The sequence below is a fragment of the Oncorhynchus nerka genome, linkage group LG9a (genome assembly GCF_034236695.1).
Source record: "Oncorhynchus nerka isolate Pitt River linkage group LG9a, Oner_Uvic_2.0, whole genome shotgun sequence".
In the NCBI taxonomy this organism is placed as follows: domain Eukaryota; kingdom Metazoa; phylum Chordata; class Actinopteri; order Salmoniformes; family Salmonidae; genus Oncorhynchus; species Oncorhynchus nerka.
Window position 1 is genome coordinate 15081440 of NC_088404.1, and position 20103 is coordinate 15101542.

At 42.3% G+C, this 20103-nt stretch overlaps 1 protein-coding gene across 2 annotated transcripts in view; it reads left to right on the plus strand.

Moving 5' to 3' along the window:
• Positions 1–435: 435 nt before the first annotated feature.
• LOC115115580 (cryptochrome-2-like) overlaps positions 436–20103 on the plus strand; it is a 28316-nt gene continuing 8648 nt past the window's right edge. The window contains exons 1-8 of one of the 2 annotated variants that reach the window (XM_029644061.2): positions 436–755; positions 7058–7166; positions 10447–10589; positions 13576–13623; positions 13897–14081; positions 15944–16173; positions 16419–16730; positions 18295–18446. In XM_029644061.2, coding sequence (XP_029499921.1) covers positions 598–755; positions 7058–7166; positions 10447–10589; positions 13576–13623; positions 13897–14081; positions 15944–16173; positions 16419–16730; positions 18295–18446 — 1337 coding nt within the window. In that variant the 5' untranslated portion in view covers positions 436–597. The remainder of the gene's footprint in view (positions 756–7057; positions 7167–10446; positions 10590–13575; positions 13624–13896; positions 14082–15943; positions 16174–16418; positions 16731–18294; positions 18447–20103) is intronic. The other variant, XM_029644062.2, reaches the window with a different exon arrangement.

The following is a 20103-nucleotide window of genomic DNA, read 5'->3' on the forward strand; positions in this document are numbered from 1 at the left end:
AATAAACCATCATGGTGTTTGTTAACCAAATTCGACACGCTCATTGACCTCTATACAAAAACTCATCACTTTGAGAGTAAAAAAACGCCACCTGCTGGAGAAGACAGGTGTTGGGCCCAGTTATCCATCTCGCTTCACGTCTTCCTCTGTGTTATATTCAATTCAAATGGGCTTTATCGCCATGGGAAACGTGTGGTTACATTGCCAAAGCAGGTGAAATAAACAAAAGTAAGAAGACCAAAAACAACATCAACAAAAAAACATTAGAATTGAACATTTATAACTAATGATCATTCTATCTGTGTTCCACGCATTGAGTTTTAATAAGAAGGGTTCAACTTTCAGAAAACGTGGCGTTCTGATATAACACGTGCGAAGCAACCAATTGACGCTGAGCTAAACGGTCACTCTCTGACCAATGGGGGAAGAGAGAAGAAAGTGGTTACGTAGTAGTGCTTTGGATCCGTCCGTTCCACATTTCTTGGTGTTGTTGACAGGACTGAAAGCGTATCTGTTACATCGTAAAATGAAGACATTTTAGGATTTATCTTGATTCAATTTGTTATTTTTTGTACTACTATGGACTAGCTTGGAATCATGGTTGTGAATTCAGTGCATTGGTTCCGTAAGGGACTGCGGTTACACGATAATCCGGCTTTACAGGAAGCTCTAAATAGCGCAGACACTGTGCGATGTGTTTATATTTTGGATCCGTGGTTTGCTGGTTCCGCCAACGTCGGCATCAACAGATGGAGGTCAGTGTCAATGCACACATTACTAAAACGACTAACTATAACTTCATGAAATTATTAGTTGTATAATCAGCGTGACCCCGAGTGGCGCAGCGGTCTAAGGCTCTGCATCTCAGTGCAAGAGGCGTCACACAGTCCCTGGTTCGATTCCAGGCTGTATCACATCCGGCCGTGATTGGGAGTCCCAGTTGTACAGATTTGGCCGGGGTAGGTCTTCATTGTAAATAAGAATTTGAGGAAGTATACACTAACTAGCTGGTGGAAAAGCGAAGCACATCTGCATCATTGAAAATGCTCAGCATCACAACAAAAAATAATCACGCTACAAATTAGCAACTTCTTCGGTAGTTGTACTTGTACTGCAAAACAACGCACAGATTGGAGAGCAAAGGCCAACACTGCCACGCACCGCAACCTAGTCCAGCAGAAGAGTTGCAGCGGTGTAGATTGCCTCCCAATTAAACGAATGGACTTCTTCCGGAACACATACAGTGTAAAGCAACCGGTGTGCACGAGGCTCGTTTATAATCGTGACAAATTTCATTACACTATAAATCTTATTCATGCATTCCGTCATTACGTTATAGGTCATCTTCATGTAATCTCGTTCCGCTACTGGACCACATAATTTCTAACGCTTCAAACACACCGACAGTGTAGGGCGCAAAATATTACGCAGTATCATCTGGAACTGTATGTACCAAAAGTATAACATCCCCTTTTGGTACCATTTCTGTCAAGCCATCTACCATATAGTTTGACGTACGCACTGCATCTCAGTGCTAGAGGGGTCACTACAGTTCGAATACAGGCTGTATCACAACTGGCTGTGATTGGGAGTCCCATAGGACATTGCACAGTTGGTTTAGTGTCGTCTGGGTTTGGCCGGTGTAGGCCGTCATTGTAAATACGAATTTGTTCTTAACTGACTTGTCTAGTTAAATAAAGGTTCAATTACAAAGGCAAACGCGGTGTTTCATTTGAAATGTATGTAATTCTGGTGTACCGAAATGCAATAACCCTGTCTGTGTGTTTGAAGCTAAATCCAGACTTCCAGGAATGCTTGCGAAACAGACCAAACCGACCAGGTCAGAGTTTGAGGAGAAAAATCTAAAGGCCCAAGCTAGATTCGAGCCAATGACTTAAGTAGTTGAACATGTTATTACTCCAACCTCGTGGAAGTGACAAACTGATACATTTTCCTATATTAAAAAAAAAAATGTAACTATCCTTTAACAGCAACTGTCCCTTTTGATTTCAAATCTAATTTTATTCATCACATACACATGGTTAGCAGATGTTAATGCCAGTGAAATGCTTGTGTTTCTAGTTCCGACTGCCTTATACACCCAAATGTGTATTTGACGGCTCTGCACATGCGCGAGATGACCGTTAGCCCGTACGACGTGTTCCTACGCATGAGTTTAGTTCGCCAACATCGGGGATTTCTGCTGGAAAGCTGTTTTAGCCTATCCTTCGTACTGTCTGACTGGATGGAGAACATAGGGAGGGTTTCACAACACGAACGTTTGAGAGCCTCGTCTAGTCAGAAATCGCCTTTATTTTGGGGAGATAGCAAAATAGGACATCCATTCAAGACAGGAGAAACGCATTGTTTCAGTTGGTAATACATTGATAAACAAAGGGAAAACAATTCACTCAATTAATATGCCGGACTTGGTGGGAGCCAGTGCGCGCTATTGGCAAAAGACCGCTACCGACACAAAACACATGAAGTCTATGTGGTAGCTAGTAGTCAATCTCGCCATTTGAGATGTTGAAGAGTTATTGAGAGGTTACTGTATCCTGTTTTTAAAATGAGAAGGCAACCATTAACCGGGTTCCCATTGTAATGGAACACTTTGTATGGAAAACCAAGTTGAAGCCATTATTCAATGTTGTCTTGCTCATGATAACCTCAACAAGCGCAACAGACTAGCGCAACACCCTACAATTGAAATGGCGTTAAACAAACGAAAGAGCATAAATTGAAATAATTTACAAATTTGCATTTTTTATTTTACTGGACCGATGGTACCTGCATCTGATGGGCATGGTGCTTTCAGGACAACTGGGAACTCAGGGGAAAAAGAGGTCAGATCGTGACATCAGTGAACTTCAGGTCGGAAAGTCGGAGCTCTAGAAAGATACCCGTTTTTTAAAATTGGAATTCCGAGTTTGACCATTCAAAACTCCTTTCCCAGTCGGATCTTAGCGGAGGAATGGAGAAAGCAGCAGACGGTCCACCTCTCACGGTCCCTGCTCTCTCCTTCCTTTCCTCCGTTGAGACTGACCAGAGAGGGGACAGTCTTCCACCTGATGGCGAAATTCGAGTCGCACCACATCTGCACAAATTCCATGTTGCTCCTATGACCAGAGAAATAACTATTCCTCAATATTAAAATAGACGTGACGAGCTGCTATTAATAGTAAAAACGCAAGACTATCGATACACTTGGCTACTCATTTATTGCAGCTGCAGCGCAAGTGGAAATGGAGAGAAGCACATTTTATGTTTCACAATAGTGTTGAATTAAACCAGTGACATTGCTGAATAAAAATTTAGATATAAACTCACTCATAAAAACCAGCAGCTCTTTGCTGTATTCTTTGTGAGTCTCTCTCTGGTCATGGTTTTAAAAGTTATAAAATCTCACGTAGGCTAGTTTCAAACTTGGCTGTGGCCGGGGTCGTGGACGCTGTAGGAACGGGGATTTGAGCTATCCGATTGGCCAGCGCAGTAGACAAACTCGATTTAGCCACAGATCTATAGGTCAGGCAGACTGACTTTGTATTTTCAGACATGAAATGGTTCCAAACGGTTACACTTTGCCTACTCCGTGCGCAGGGCTTCTGAATCAAGTGTAGTTATAGCCAACAGCGCAACACAAATAACAAAACAAGTAGCCCAAGCCTTTTTCTTTGGCTTTTCTAAAGAAATGTTTGAGCGACTAGGAATGCCTTGAAGATCGACCGGTTGGTGATCACCGATCTATAGGCTATATGTGTGCAGCGTGCGTGTGATATATAATAGACATAACGAACAGCTTCAGGAAGCCATCTGTAATAACAAAATCAATGGTGGCCCCATGCCGTGACGCTTTTTGAATTTTAGATTCTCCCTGACTCCCAGTTTTTATTTAGGTGATTTGTTTGTTCTCAAAGATTACCTTGTTTTAAGTTTACAGTGAAAACATTTTACCATCCCAAATACAGATGGTACCAGTCAAAAATGTGGGCACACCTAGGGTTTTTCTTTATTTGTACTATTTTCTAGATTGTAGAATAATAGACCAGGTCATCTGATGCAGCACTGTCACTCTCCTTGGTCAAATAGCCCTTAAACAGCCTGGAGGGGTGTGTTTTTTCCAGGCATTGTCCTGTTGAAAAACAAATGATAGTCCCACTAAGCGCAAACCAGATGGGAATGATGTATTGCTGCAGAATGCTGTGGTAGCCATGCTGGTTAAGTGTGCCTAGAATTCAAAATAAATCACAGACAGTGTCACCAGCAAAGCACCATCACACCACCACCTCCATGCTTCACAGTGGGAACCACACACGCGGAGATCATCTGTTCACCTACTCTGCGTCTCACAACACAGCGATTGGAACAAAACATCTCAGATCAGATTTGGACTGCTCAAACCAAAGGACAGATTTCCATGTTTCTTGGCCCAAGCAAGTCTCTTCTTATTATTGGTGTCCTTTAGTGGTGGTTTCTTGCAGCTTTTCGACCATGAGGGCCTGATTCCTTCCGAACAGTTGATGTTGAGATATATCTCTTACTTGAACCCTGAAGTATTTATTTGGGCTGCAATTTTTTTAGGCTGGTAACTCTAATGAGAGCCAGTTTCATCATAGCGCTTGATGGTTTTAGTGACGGCACTTGAAGAAACGTTCAAAGTTCTTGACTTTTTTGTCTTGAAGTAATGATGGACTACTTCTCTTTGCTTATTTGAGCTGTTCTTGCCGTAATATGAACTTGGTCTTTTACCAAATAGGGCTGTCTTCTATATGCCACCCCTAGTTTGTCACAACACAACTGATTGGCTCAAACGCATTAGGAAGGAAAGAAATTCCACAAATGAACTTTTAACAAGGCACACCTGTTAGTTGAAATGCATTCCAGGTGACTACCTCATGAAGCTGGTTGAGAGGTTCAGCTGTCAAGGCAAAGGCTGGCTACTTTGAAGAATCTCAAATATATAATATATAACTTTTTTGGTTACTACATGATTCCATATGTGTTATTTCATAGTTTTGATGTCCTCACTATTCTACGACTGATTAAATGGTTTTTATTCCTCACCAATCTTCACACAATATCCCATAATGACAAAGCAAAAAACATTTATTTGAAATAGTTTCTAATTTCTTAAAAATATAGAACTTAAGTATTACATTTACATAAGTATTTAGACCCTTTAATCAGTACTTTGTTTGGCAGCAATTACGGAATCAAGTCTTCTTGGGTATGGCACAACAAGCTTGGCACACCTGTATTTGGGGAGTTTCTCCCATTGTTCTCTGCAGATCCTCTCAAGCTCTGTCAGGTTGGATGGGGAGCATGCATTTGGGGAGTTTCTCCCATTCTTCTCTGCAGATCCTCTCAAGCTCTGTCAGGTTGGATGGGGAGCGTTGCTGCACAGCTATTTCCTGTTCGATCATGTTCAAGTCCAGGTTCTGGCTGAACATTGAGACTTGTCCCGAAACCAGTCCTGCGTTGACTTGGCTGTGTGCTTAGGGTTGTTGTCCTGTTGGAAGGTGAACATTCGCCCCAGTCTGAGGTCCTGAGCACTCTGGAGCAGGTTTTCATCAAGGATCTCTCTACTTTGCTCCGTTCATCTTTCCCTCGATCCTGCCGCTGAAAAACATCCCCACAGCATGATGCTTGCTACACAGGCGGGATGGTGCCAGGTTTCCTCCAGACGTGACGCTTGGCATTCAGGCCATAGAGTTAAATCTTGGTTTCATCAGACCAGAGAATCTTGTTTCTCATGATCTGGGAGTCTTTAGGTGCCTTTTGGCAAACTCCATGCGGGCTGTCATGTGCCTTTTTTTACGGAGGAGTGGCTTCACACTGGCCACTACCATAAAGAGCTCTGTCAGAGTGACCATCGGGTACTTGGTCACCTGACCAAGGCCCTTCTCCCCTGATTGCTCAGTTTAGCTGGGCGGCCAGCTCTAGAAAAAGTATTGGTGGTTCCAAACTTCTTCTATTTAAGAAGGATGGAGACCACATTGTTCTTGGAGAAATTGTTTGGTACTCTTCCCCACATCTGTGCCTTGACAAAATTTTGGCTTGGTTTTTGCTCAGACATGTCAACTGTGGGACCTCATATAGACCGGTGTGTGTTTGCCTTTACAAATCATGTCCAATCAATGGAATTTACCACAGGTGGACTCCAATCAAGTTGTAAAAACATCTCAAGGATGATCAGTGGAAACACGATGCACCAGAGCTCAAATTCGAGTGTCATAGCGAAGGGGCTGAATACTTATCTAAATAAGGTATTTCTATTTTGAATACATTTGCTAAAATTTCAGTTTGGGGTTTGTCAGGATGTGGTATTGTGTGTAGATGGCCGAGGAAATGTTTTTATTAAATCAATTTAGAATATGGCTGTAATGTAACAAAAAGTGAAGGGGTCTGAATACTTTCCGAAGGCACTGTGGAAACACTGAAGTTGAACTGTATGTGGGTGGGCCAAGCCGTTATGGCTCTCCTATTCTCCCATCTATGTATCCTGTTGTGGCTGACTACCAGATGATAATGGGGATCCTTCTATATGGACTCAGCGAGTTCCTCGTAAGGTTTCTTTATTCTATATGGTTGCCACTGTCAACCGCTGTCCACAAAGTCACCACATCCAAGGCCAAATCGGATGTTAAGGAAAGACTGCGCTGGCAACACATATTGTGTTAGTCTAAAAAAGCGTGTAAGTTTAGGGTCAGGGCCATACCAGTATCGCTATTATTTTTTTCCATGGCCAAAATGAAAACATGAAGCAGATCAAACTCCTTGTTCCTTTAAAATATTGTGTTTGTGTGTTTTAGCCTGGAAAATAAATACATGTGACTCTGGATGACAACATAATGATATTTCTTCCCAACATTAGGGTTGTTTTCCTAAAGAAGTGAAATCCAATTTGTGTTTTGTTTCCTTGCCACAATACTGTTATAGTCCCGGCCCTATCTAAGTTTCGACTTAGTTTTTTTTTAAGAGCTCTGTGACAATGACAAATTTCCTTGTTAAAAGAAATGTTCACATTTGTTGATTGGTTGAGATATTCTTTTCACAGGTTTCTGCTGGAGTCTTTGGAGGACCTGGACAGCAGTTTGAGGAAGCTCGATTCTAGGCTGTTTGTGGTGCGAGGCCAACCTGCTAACGTGTTTCCCAGTCTCTTTAAGGTACTGTAGTCAAGTCACGGTTAGCCCTACAGCTTTGATTTGGGGTTATACTACTTTATGTAATGAGCATTTTCATTGAAATGGGTCCAGCAAAAGCTCATAAGCCTACAGTTCCAAGCAGTTACTTCAAAAAACATATAGGCCTAAACTTATGCACTTTACTGTACTTTAGCACAAGACAATTGAGCTATCTCATTCTCACATTGCCAGCTTTGTCAATATGCAAGTATTTTCCTACCTGGATGTGAGGTAGACTAGGCTACTACTCCGTAATGACTGGAATCAGTGGGTGTATTAATTGTACACTACACCTTGAATCATGGGTAATTGCATCTTCCGTGGTATGGCTTCATTCGGATTATCACAATAGTATTCTACAGAATCATGTATTTGAGTAATACTGCAATGGGAGAATTGTCTCCCTAACTGTCTGACAAAAGGTTTGCATTGTTTTGGAAGGGTCACCTTTGAGCTCCACTCACAAAAGATATGACCACGAGTAACATAATATTATGCTCATTATTGTATAGTTAAGCTGCAGATTTATTTTTTAATACTAGTGAGTATCGCGATACTGGTACGTCCCGGCCCTACTAGACGTTCCATAACCCAAATTGTAAAACTCAATCCCTGTTTTGTTTTTAATAGTGATGGCACATAAATTTGGGCATTTCCAGGCCTATTTGGGTCCATCAATAGGTTTAGTTTCTCAGAAGACAACTATAGCCCTAATACTACACAGCATTCCACCCGCCCACCTCAATGTTCATCCCAAAGAAATAAAAATGGGTTCTGAGAATATGCATTCTTACAGAGAACATAAACCTGCTTACTTACTATGGATGTGCATCGTTCCCTTTCAAGACAATTCGATTAGGATCTGTGGTACAGTACAGTAGCGATACGTTTTAGTTTGAAACTATGTGGTTTGATTAGATGAACGAATCAATTCGATGCACTAAACACATTCATTTTCCATTCTAAAGTCACAATCTGCTGCTGATGGAGCTCATGGGCTGGATTTGTCTGAGCTGACTCATGTCATGTGTGTATATCCTGACAAGGTAGTAAAACAATACTACATTTTTAATGTCCTGAATTTGTTCAAATGCAATTTTAGGCTTAAGGGTTAGGCAGTGGAAGTTAACTTAATAGAAAATGACTCCAGTGAAAGTCACCCAGTAAAATACTACTTGTTAGTCTAAAACAATTTGGTTTTAAATATTCTTAAGTATCAAAAGTAAAGGTATAAATCATTTCAAGTTCCTTATATTCAGCAAACCCAGAGGCACCATTTTTATTTATTTTTTAAATTTACGGATAGCCAGGGGCACACGCCAACACTCAGACATAATTTACAAACGAAGCGTGTGTTTAGTGAGTTCGCCAGATCAGAGGCAGTAGGATTACCAGGGATATTCTCTTGATAAGTGTGTGAATTGAACCATTTTTCTCCCCTGCTAAGCATTCAAAGTGTAACAAGTACTTTTGGGTGTCAGGGAAAATGTATGGAGTGATAAGTATAAGTTGTAAAAAATAAAATATGCTCCTAAAAACTATTTAATAGTACTTTTGGGTTAGGGAAAATATGATTTGAATAAGAATAAATGTTTACTTCCTAATGTATAGCCAAATGAGTTTTCTCCGGCAGTAGCTTAGGCTACTTTTATTCTCGTTAAACACCATTTTCTACAGTGCATTTGATTTTTTTTTTTAAATACCTAGCAAATTTCACTGGTTGCCACTCAACTAAGAGAGTATACTGTTGTGCAAGCCATTGCACAAACATTTGACTACTGAAGGTGCTGAGCAGATGTGTCAGATCAGGGGAAAGGCTTATCTGTTGTTGGCCAGCGCGCACAAAGTACACAGTTTGACTAGACTACTGATATTCCCTGGGGTTGTTTGGCATGCAAAATGACTTGTAGATCAGTGACTGTCAACATAATAGCAAGTTCAACACTGAAGGAGAGAACACAGTTGTCACAAAAGATTAGGTATTTTCGGAAGGCGTGGTAATTTGAGAGAAAAAATAGTGTAAACTGACAATTCGTAATGTTTGAATCGATTTCCTGACCGACGCATGATACATTTGGATCTGTTTTGGGGTCCCGCAGACCGATGCACTCGTCTCTTACTCATCGGTCCCCAGTTCAAATGTTTCTCTGTTAATCATTACATCCCTATTAATTACCCACATTTTCTACCATACATACTCATTTTAATCTGACAATGAAGTTTTGGTCATGCATGAGACAAGCTGATGGATCACTATTTTGTCTCTCCGGGAACATTTAGGAAATACAGCCAATGGTACAGTTGGTAAGTAAATCAAGGAACACTGAACAAACTGTAAAGAACAAATTATCTTCTGCCAGGAACAAACACTCTGCACATCCACACACCTGTTCTCACTTCTGAGAAATGGGACTTATTTTGCAGGTATCAATTCACCTCTATGAAGGTTGATGACTAAGAGGAGAGCCATACACATCACCTCATTGCCTCTGTTGTCAAGGCTGCTTGTCATAATACGGTAATTCGGGAAGATATTTGCTTCTGAATTACCACTTCGCCACACTTTAGTTTTTCAGATGTCTAGTTTACAGTGCTAGAATACGTGTAGTGGGTGACGCACTGACCAGCAGGTTGGAGAAAGGGTTGTTTATGTAAGAGACCATCAGGTCTGAGGAGAGGCGGAGAGGGCACTCGGTACGTTTCACTTTCAGTACTAAGCTCTCATTATCATGTGTTCAGCAGCAGGGCCTACTGTAGATGGAGGAAACGCTATAGAGGTCAGATGTGGATAAACTCTAATAACTGCATTGCGGATACAGTGACCTCTGGTGTCTATAGACCTAGTGAATGTGGTTATAGTGATCAAATTGTTCTGCAGATCACTATAGGAACGGTGTACTGAAGCAGCATTGCTGCATTTATTCAGCCGCTGCTTCAACAAGTAGGATGTTTTAGAAGGTTCTGTGACCTACGCTGACCACTTGGTTCAGCAAGCACTGACGGAGAATCCTGTTTGTTTTTTTACCTTTCCCCTTTGTGTAGCCTAGACTCTAGCCACCTGCCATGTAGACTAGATTGTAATGATAATGTGTACTGTTCATAGATCTTTAGGCCCATGTCTGGGAGATAAGGTGTTGTCCCAATAACATCAGAGAAATGGATCTCAACCCCAGTTAGCTTTCCATTGTGACTTAATACATGTTATCTTTCATCCTCTCTCATTTCCACCTCTATCCCCATCTCTCTCTGCTCCTGTCTGTAGGAGTGGAACGTCACCCGGTTGACCTTTGAGTATGACTCTGAGCCCTATGGGAAGGAGAGAGATGGAGCCATCATTAAAATGGCCCAGGAGTTTGGAGTGGAGACCATAGTGAGGAATTCTCACACACTCTACAATTTGGACAGGTTAGTCACTGACTGTCACACTCAGTAGGAAGGGTCCAATAAGTCAAATGTTTATTTCCCCATTATACTGCTTATCTAACCTAGTCCCAAATTGTTTTGTCCTGTGTAGCCTCAGGACAATGACCATAGGAGTTGGCAAGACGTCACAAGCAGATCTGGGATCAGGCTAGTGCTTACCTAGTCATTTGAATGTTGAGCTCACTCTGTTCCCAGTGCTATTAAAAATCTGTCATTCTGCCCCTGAGCAAGGCAGTTGGATGTCGATTAAGGCAGCCCTCTGCACCTCTAATTCAGAGAGGTTGGGTTAAATGCGGAAGACACATTTTGGTTGAAGGCATTCAATTGTACAACTGACTAGGTATCCCCCCTTTCCCTATACAACTGACTAGGTATCCCCCTTTCCCTATACAACTGACTAGGTATCCCCCTTTCCCTATACAACTGACTAGGTATCCCCTTTCCCTATACAACTGACTAGGTATCCCCCCTTTCCCTATTCAACTGACTAGGTATCTCCCCTTTCCCTATTCAACTGACTAGGTATCCCCTTTCCCTATACAACTGACTAGGTATCCCCCTTTCCCTATACAACTGACTAGGTATCCCCCTTTCCCTATACAACTGACTAGGTATCCCCCTTTCCCTATACAACTGACTAGGTATCCCCCTTTCCCTATACAACTGACTAGGTATCCCCCTTTCCCTATACAACTATACAACTGACTAGGTATCCCCTTTCCCTATACAACTGACTAGGTATCCCCTTTCCCTATACAACTGACTAGGTATCCCCTTTCCCTATACAACTGACTAGGTATCCCCCTTTCCCTATACAACTGACTAGGTATCCCCTTTCCTATACAACTGACTAGGTATCCCCTTTCCTATACAACTGACTAGGTATCCCCCTTTCCCTATACAACTGACTAGGTATCCCCCTTTCCCTATACAACTTTATCCCCTATACAACTGACTATACAACTGACTAGGTATCCCCTTTCCCTATACAACTGACTAGGTATCCCCTTTCCCTATACAACTGACTAGGTATCCCCCTTTCCCTATACAACTGACTAGGTATCCCCCTTTCCCTATACAACTGACTAGGTATCCCCCTTTCCCTATACAACTGACTAGGTATCCCCTTTCCCTATACAACTGACTAGGTATCCCCTTTCCCTATACAACTGACTAGGTATCCCCTTTCCCTATACAACTGACTAGGTATCCCCCTTTCCCTATACAACTGACTAGGTATCCCCCTTTCCCTATACAACTGACTAGGTATCCCCCTTTCCCTATACAACTGACTAGGTATCCCCTTTCCCTATACAACTGACTAGGTATCCCCTTTCCCTATACAACTGACTAGGTATCCCCCTTTCCCTATACAACTGACTAGGTATCCCCCTTTCCCTATACAACTGACTAGGTATCCCCCCTTTCCCTATTCAACACCTTATTGGATAAACCAGAGCAAAGTGTGTCGCAGGGGAAACCTCACTGCTGTGGTGCTGTAACACATCTGAGATGTCATGGAGACAGCCAGCTGACAGTCTGGCCACAACAGAACAGTGTGGGAAATAAACTTACCCCAGCAATACTGTAAAATGCTGAATTAACCGATTGTTTGACCAGACAGAAGTCCATAAGATTTTGACATTCTATTGTGTCTGTCTATCCAGTAGGCTAAGTGATGTCAGTATACCACCGGAAGTCAAACTGGAGAACAATGCAGTGGGTAACATAGTTGTGATTTCATGCTGTAAGCAGAGCTCCAGAGCTCAAAGGGGAAAAGCACTGATGTAGAATGAGCTAAAAGAGTTTTGATGTTCTACTTCCCACAAACACACAGTCCCATAGAATCCCATAGCTCTGTGATGCTTCCTAGTGGTGGGTTAATGTAACTAACTGTCACACCACACAACATGTGCAGGCTCCAGGCAGTGGGAGGAGGAAATGGCTGAGCAGGGAGGCAGTCACTGTGGCAGACATGTGCGTGGCGGACAGGTGGGGTGGCAGTGCTCAGCCATCGCAACCTCATTGCTGCTGGAGACACATGGGGGCTCCTGACGCCTACTCGGCCCGGCCCACAATATGAGTTGATCCAATAAGAATACCTGAAAGGGCCCAAACAGCGCCAATATATATGAGCGTTGCGTAAGATGGGACCTATTTTATAAGATTCACGCTGTAACATAATCAGGCCATGGTTAGGGGATAACTACAGTACCAGTCAAAAGTTTGGACACACCTACTCATTCAAGGGTTTTTCTTTGTTTACTGTTACTACATGATTCTACATTGTAGAATAATAGTGAAGACCTCAAAAATATGAAATAACACATAGAATCATGTAGTAACCAAAAAAGTGTAAAACAAATCAAAATATATTTTCTTGAAAATTGCCACCCTTTGCCTTGATGACAGCTTTACACACTCTTGGCATTCTCTCAACCAGCTTCATGAGGTAGTCCCCTGGAATGCATTTCAATTAACAGGTTTGCCTGGTTAAAAATTAATTTGTGGAATTTCTTTCCTTGATGTGTTTGAGCCAATCTCACCAACAATGCTTTGCTCTGTTATGAGTCAAGATGTTGCCAGATTATTCTTTTTTAAATACGTTTAAGTACTTTATGTATATCAGGGCTATATGAGGTAATAGAAAAGATGGACAACAGCTTGATAACTGTGATCCAATCCAGTACCATTATTATGTTGACTATCAATAATTTATACTGTATAGGTTTTTAGATGGTACAGAATGTCAAAACTACATCATGTCGACTGAAAAGTAGAACTGTATTGATTGTTTTGATTTGTGCTGAGAAACGAGTTACCGGCCAGTTAATTTCCCCACCAGTTTGCTGACGTGCAAAGATCACCACATCAGTATCAATTGGCCTTTCAACAAGTAATGCTCTGTTTTAATCCTGAAATGACATTTTCATAATTTCTACCTCTACATTTACACCATCATCTTCAGGATCATTGAGATGAACAACTGCCCTCCACTCGCGGTCAAGAATCACCCGTGCGTTTTCCTCAACAGCATCACTTCACCACAGCAGTATTATTATGGACATTTCAACAAAGTTACCTCGGGCCTGGTATTCACAAAACGTCTGATTTAGAAGTGCTGATCTACGATCAGTTTAGCCTTTTACATTGTAATGAATAAGATAACAGGGGCAGGGTGAGGACCTAATCCTAGATCAGCATTCCTACTCTGAGACGCTTTATGAATACGGTCCCGTATCTCAATGTGTTTTAATCTCACGATCCTTCATGTTTCTACTGTTATCAGGATCGTTGAGATGAACAACGGCAGTCCTCCGCTGACCTTCAAGAGGTTCCAGGCCTTAGTGAACAGGCTTGAGCTGCCTATGAAACCCCTGCCCACCATCACACAAGAACAGATGGGCAGTTGTCGGACGAAGATCGCTGATAACCACGACGAACACTACAGTGTCCCCTCTCTGGAAGAGCTTGGTAATCAATCTATCAGATGTATTTTAATACTCCTTTGATATCAGCAATCACTGCATTTACAGTAACCCAGCATAGACTCCATCCAGACCATGTAAGAGAATGACATTCAATTATGGATTGTCATTTTGACTTGGGTGTACCATATACACTACCAGTCAAACGTTTTAGAACACATACTTATTCAAGGGTTTTTCTTTATTTTTACTATTTTCTACATTGTAGAATAATAGTTAAGACCTCAAAACTATGAAATGGCACAAATGGAATCATGTGTTGGAATGAAAAGATGGAGAAAAATGGGGCAGAGGTCGGGCTGCCTCGTAGGCAAGTGAGTAAACTCCCAATGCCATCTGTTCTATTGGCCAACGTGCAATCATTGGGAAATTAAATGGATGACCTATGATCAAGATTATACTCCCAACGGGACATTAAAAACTGTAATATCTTATGTTTCACTGAGTCATTGCTGAATGACGACACGGATAATATAGAGCTGGCGGGATTTTCCATGGTACCGGCAGGACAGAGAAACTACATCTGGTAAGACGAGGGGCGGGGGTGTGCGTCTATTTGTCAATAGCAGCTGGTGCGTGATGTCTAATATTGAAGAAGTCTCGAGATATTGCTTGCCTGAGGTAGATTACCTTATGATAAGCTGTAGACCACACTATCTACCAAGAGTTCTCATCTATAGTATTCGTAACGGTCTATTTACCACCACTAACCGATGCTGGCACTAAGACCGCACTCAACCAGCTGTATAAGCAAACAAGAAAATGCTTATCCAGAAGCAGCGCTCCTAGTGGTCAAGGACTTTAATGCAGGGAAATTTAAATCCGCTTTAGCAATTATTTTACCAGCATGACACATGAGATGAGATGCATACAAAATGTCACACACAGAGATGCGTACAAAGCTCTCCCCCGCCCTCCATTTGGCAAATCGGACCATAATTCTATCCTGATTCTTGCTTACAAGCAAAAACTAAAGCAGGAAGTACCAGTGACTCGCTTAATACAGAATACTTATTTTCCACCATAATTTGCAAATAAATTAATTAAAAATCCTACAATGTGATTTTCTGGATTTTTTTCTCTCATTTTGTCTATCATAGTTGAAGTGTACCTATGATAAAAATTACAGGCCTCTCATCTTTTTAAGTGGGAGAACTTGCACAATTGGTGGCTGACTAAATACTTTTTTGCCCCACTGTATACATAATTTAGTCATTATTCATAAAAAGTCCCTTAACAGTAATACCTACATGTTTCAAGCAGACCACTATAGTCCCTGTGTCAAAGGAAGCGAAGGTAACCTGCCTAAATGATTACCGCCCCATAACATTCACGTCGGTAGCCATGAAGTGCTTTGAAAGGCTGGTCATGGCTCACATCTACAGCATCCTCCCAGATACCCTGGACCCACTCCAATTCGCATATCGCCCAACAGATCCACAGATGATGCAATCTCACTCGTACTCCACACCGCTATTTCCCACCTGGACAAAAGGAACACCTATGTGAGAATGCTACATGATTCCATGTGTTATTTCATAGTGTTGATGTCTTCGCTATTATTCTACAATGTAGAAAATAGTCAAAATAAAGAAAAACCCTTGAATGAGTAGGTGTTCTAAAACGTTTGACCGGTAGTGTATATATATTTTTCACATGTTAAAACAATTGTGTGTTTGTACAGTATAATAGTTATTGTTGCTAATGTATTTACACCATTTGGTTCTCCAGAACTGTAACATCCTGTTAATCACCATGTACTGTGTGTGAGGCTAAATGTAGTCACAATGCACTTGGTATCTGACTGTTCTGTGCTTTCTGTTCTGTGCTCTCTGTTCTGTTCTCCAGGATTCAAGACTCAAGGCCTGGACCCTGCGGTGTGGAAGGGAGGGGAGTCTGAAGCACTAGAGAGACTAAACAAACACTTAGACAGAAAAGCCTGGGTAGCTAGCTTTGAGCGAGCCAGGATCAACATGTGTTCGCTGATCGCCAGTCCCACGGGCCTCAGCCCCTATCTACGCTTTGGATGCTTATCATGTCGAGTCTTCTACTACAACCTGAGGGAACTCTACATGAAGGTACCGAGACCTTGGATCACCACAATAGAAATCTTTAAAAATATATATATATTTATATATTTTGTTTTACAAGAATACATGTTGCTGTTTGGAATGGGATAAAGAAGCTGTTTGATCATGTAATTCTAAAATAACATTTTGTTTCTGCATGCTCTCTGTGGTACAGGCTGGGTTACTGTAAAGCACAACTGCTGATGTAAGAAGTGATTTTGATAGGTATTTCTCTATCCATCCTTCCCACTCAGTTGCGGAAGAATTGCAGTCCCCCGCTCTCTTTATTCGGCCAGCTCCTGTGGAGAGAATTCTTCTATGCAGCGGGAACTAACAACCCTAACTTCGACCGGATGGAGGGCAACCCCATCTGTGTTCAGATCCCCTGGGACCATAACCCTGAGGCCCTGGCCAAGTGGGCAGAGGGGAGCACAGGCTTCCCCTGGATAGATGCTATCATGACACAGCTGAGGCAAGAGGGCTGGATCCACCACCTGGCCAGACACGCAGTGGCCTGCTTCCTGACTCGGGGAGACCTGTGGATAAGCTGGGAGAGTGGCATGAGGGTAGGTTAGATTCCCTTCCCTCTTCAGTCATTTACATTAACTTTTTCTCGATTCATCTTTCCTCAGTTGCTCGCGTCTTCAGTCCCTTTCCTTCTCAAATGCATTGGAGGGGAAAATCAAAGGTCTCCCCTCTGACCTTCTCCTGCAATGGGCTTTGAGAGGGCATGCAAGGAATCAAAGTAATTGAGAAAGAACCAACATGCACTACCATACCACAACAAGGGTTGTGGAGAAGCTTTAGTATATTAGGAGGACATGTAGCTTTAACCTATAGAGCTTGTCATCAGCGTCGGTAGATCTGGGCAGGGGTGTCCAACCCTGTTCCTGGAGAGCTTACCTTCCTGTATGTTTTTGCTCCAACCCCAGTTGTAACTAACCTGGTTCAGTTTATCAACCAGCTAATTATTCTAATCAGGTGTGATAGATTAGGATTGGAATGAACCTACAGGATGGTAGCTCTACAGGAACAGGGTTGGAGAGCCCTGCGTAGGTAGTTCTGGGATTACATTTTTTATGTATTTTAACCGTTATTTAACTAGGCAAGTAAGTTAAGAACACATTCTTATTTTCAATGATGGCTTAGGAACAGTGGGTTAATTGCCTTGTTCAGGGGCAGAACAATTTTTACCTTGTCAGCTCGAGGATTCAATCTTGCAACCTTTCGGTTACTAGTCCAACTCTCTAACCACTAGGCTACCTGCCAGGCTGTAGATAAACCACAGCCTGTCAGTGTCTTATCATGTAACGCTGGGGCTTGTCTCTAGTGCTTTATCCAGATGTTAGAGCTTTTACTGAATACAGACTGTCAGTGTCTTATCATGTAACGCTGGGGTTCATCTCTAGTCCTTTATCCAGGTGTTAGAGCTTTTACTGAATACAGACTGTCAGTGTCTTATCATGTAACACTGGGGTTCGTCTCTAGTCCTTTATCCAGGTGTTAGAGCTTTTACTGAATACAGACTGTCAGTGTCTTATGTAACGCTGGGGTTCGTCTCTAGTCCTTTATCCAGGTGTTAGAGCTTTTACTGAATACAGACTGTCAGTGTCTTATGTAACGCTGGGGTTCGTCTCTAGTCCTTTATCCAGGTGTTAGAGCTTTTACTGAATACAGACTGTCAGTGTCTTATGTAACGCTGGGGTTCGTCTCTAGTCCTTTATCCAGGTGTTAGAGCTTTTACTGAATACAGACTGTCAGTGTCTTATGTAACGCTGGGGTTCGTCTCTAGTCCTTTATCCAGGTGTTAGAGCTTTTACTGAATACAGACTGTCAGTGTCTTATCATGTAACACTGGGGTTCGTCTCTAGTCCTTTATCCAGGTGTTAGAGCTTTTACTGAATACAGACTGTCAACACACACAGTGTTTACTTTACCTTAGTACTTCCATAAAGCAGGCCAATAACAGAAATACATGGACATTTACACAAAGGCATTGGGGGTTTACATTGACAAGGAAAACGTGGGTATTTACTGTATATACAAAGCATCAAGACGTACGTGAGACAGTAGTGGTGCCGCTTCACTGGTATCTAACTGTATTCTGTGCTGGTTGGTTCTGCCTGTCAGGTGTTTGAGGAGCTGCTCCTGGATGCAGACTGGAGTGTGAACGCAGGCAGCTGGATGTGGCTCTCCTGCAGTGCCTTCTTCCAGCAGTTCTTCCACTGTTACTGCCCTGTGGGCTTCGGAAGGAGGACAGACCCCAGCGGAGACTACATCAGGTACACACACACTCTATGTCTCACACACACACACACACACACTACGTCACACACACACACACACTACGTCACACACACACTCTACGTCAGACACACACTAACCTGTGGGCATTGGACAGAGGACAGTGATTGGTCCGTGATTACCACGTTGTTTGTGCTTTGGCTGAATAATTAAATAAACTCTATTGATCCATAGAGGCTCATACAGGCACAATAAAGACACAGGCATATATCAGAACACATTGATATGAGCACTAATGGCTGACGGCAGGATGGGGTCGTCAGTGCTGGTTGTGGGTCTGGCTGTGCTAGGTGTCTGCCTGTGGACCCAGGATTGGAACCTGGTCAGCCGGTGGGTCCTGGACAGTGCCGGGCGTTGGATTCAGGGCTGGGTCTGGCGATGGGTCCAGGTCAAGCATATCTGCAAGGCAGCAGATGTAGTAGGTGTTAAGTTAATGTTTTAAGTGTATATTATATAAGAAAAAGCAAACACTTAGGGTGGTTTTATCGCTCGAGGAAAGAGCGAGAGATACAGCACTGGGAATATACATGGAGGATTTGAACAAGGAAACGGGAACTTTGATCAAAGCATTTGCCCAGCACAAATCCACTGGACACGCATGGAAGAAGATCAGAATGTGGTATTTGTCAAAGCACTTACCTTTGGGTTAAAGACTGTCCTCATAAAAATGAACAAGTTAAACTAACAGAGGAACATGTAAAAACAGAGAGAGAGAGAGAGACAATCTGCTTCTGATACTGAGATATGTATAGTTGAATCCTTAGGATCTGCTGTGATTGATACTGCATGTACACACACAGTGTGTGGTGCAACATGTCTTGATAGTTATGTCAGTGAAATAAATATAAAATAAGTACAAAATATGATTGACACACCAAGCAACAGTGACTTCAAATTTGGAGATGGGAGAGTTATCCATTCTACCAAGAGAGTTAAGATACCAGCAAAAATTGGTCACATTGAAACACAGGTGGTCCCTACAGATATCCCCTTACTATTAAGCAAAGCTTCCCTCAAAAAGGCAGGGGCTGTACTAGACAAAAAAATGACATGGCAGTGATGTTTTAAACAACCAGTGACCCTTGAACTTACTCCCTCAGGCCACTATTGTGTAAACATTTTAGACAAAGACATCACACAGTCTGTGTAGAAATGTGATTCTGACTGACACAGAGTACATAGAGATTCTGAACACAGCGAACATGAACCAGAGGAAAAACTCAAAGTATTGTTAACTTCACAAACAGTTTGGTCATGCTACAGTTGACAGACTTCAGAAATGACTCAGCAGTTCTGGGAATAATAATGATGAGTATTTCCATTCTACGGCAGACTACAGTTGTGAGACATGTCAGGAATACAGCAAACCTAAGCCCAGACCAGCTGTTGGTTTGCCACTGGCGTCCAAGTACAATGAAACAGTGGCTGTAGATCTATATGAGCTAGAACTGAGTGTGTGGTACCTTCACATAATCCACCGCTTCACACGCTTCAGCGCTGGAAGCATTGTGAATACAAAGAAACCCAGTGACATCGTAAAGCACTTCATTCGTTCCTGGATAAGTGTGCATGGCCTGCCCCAGAAATTGTACAGTGACAATGGAGGAGAATTCAATAATAATAAGAGAAATGGCA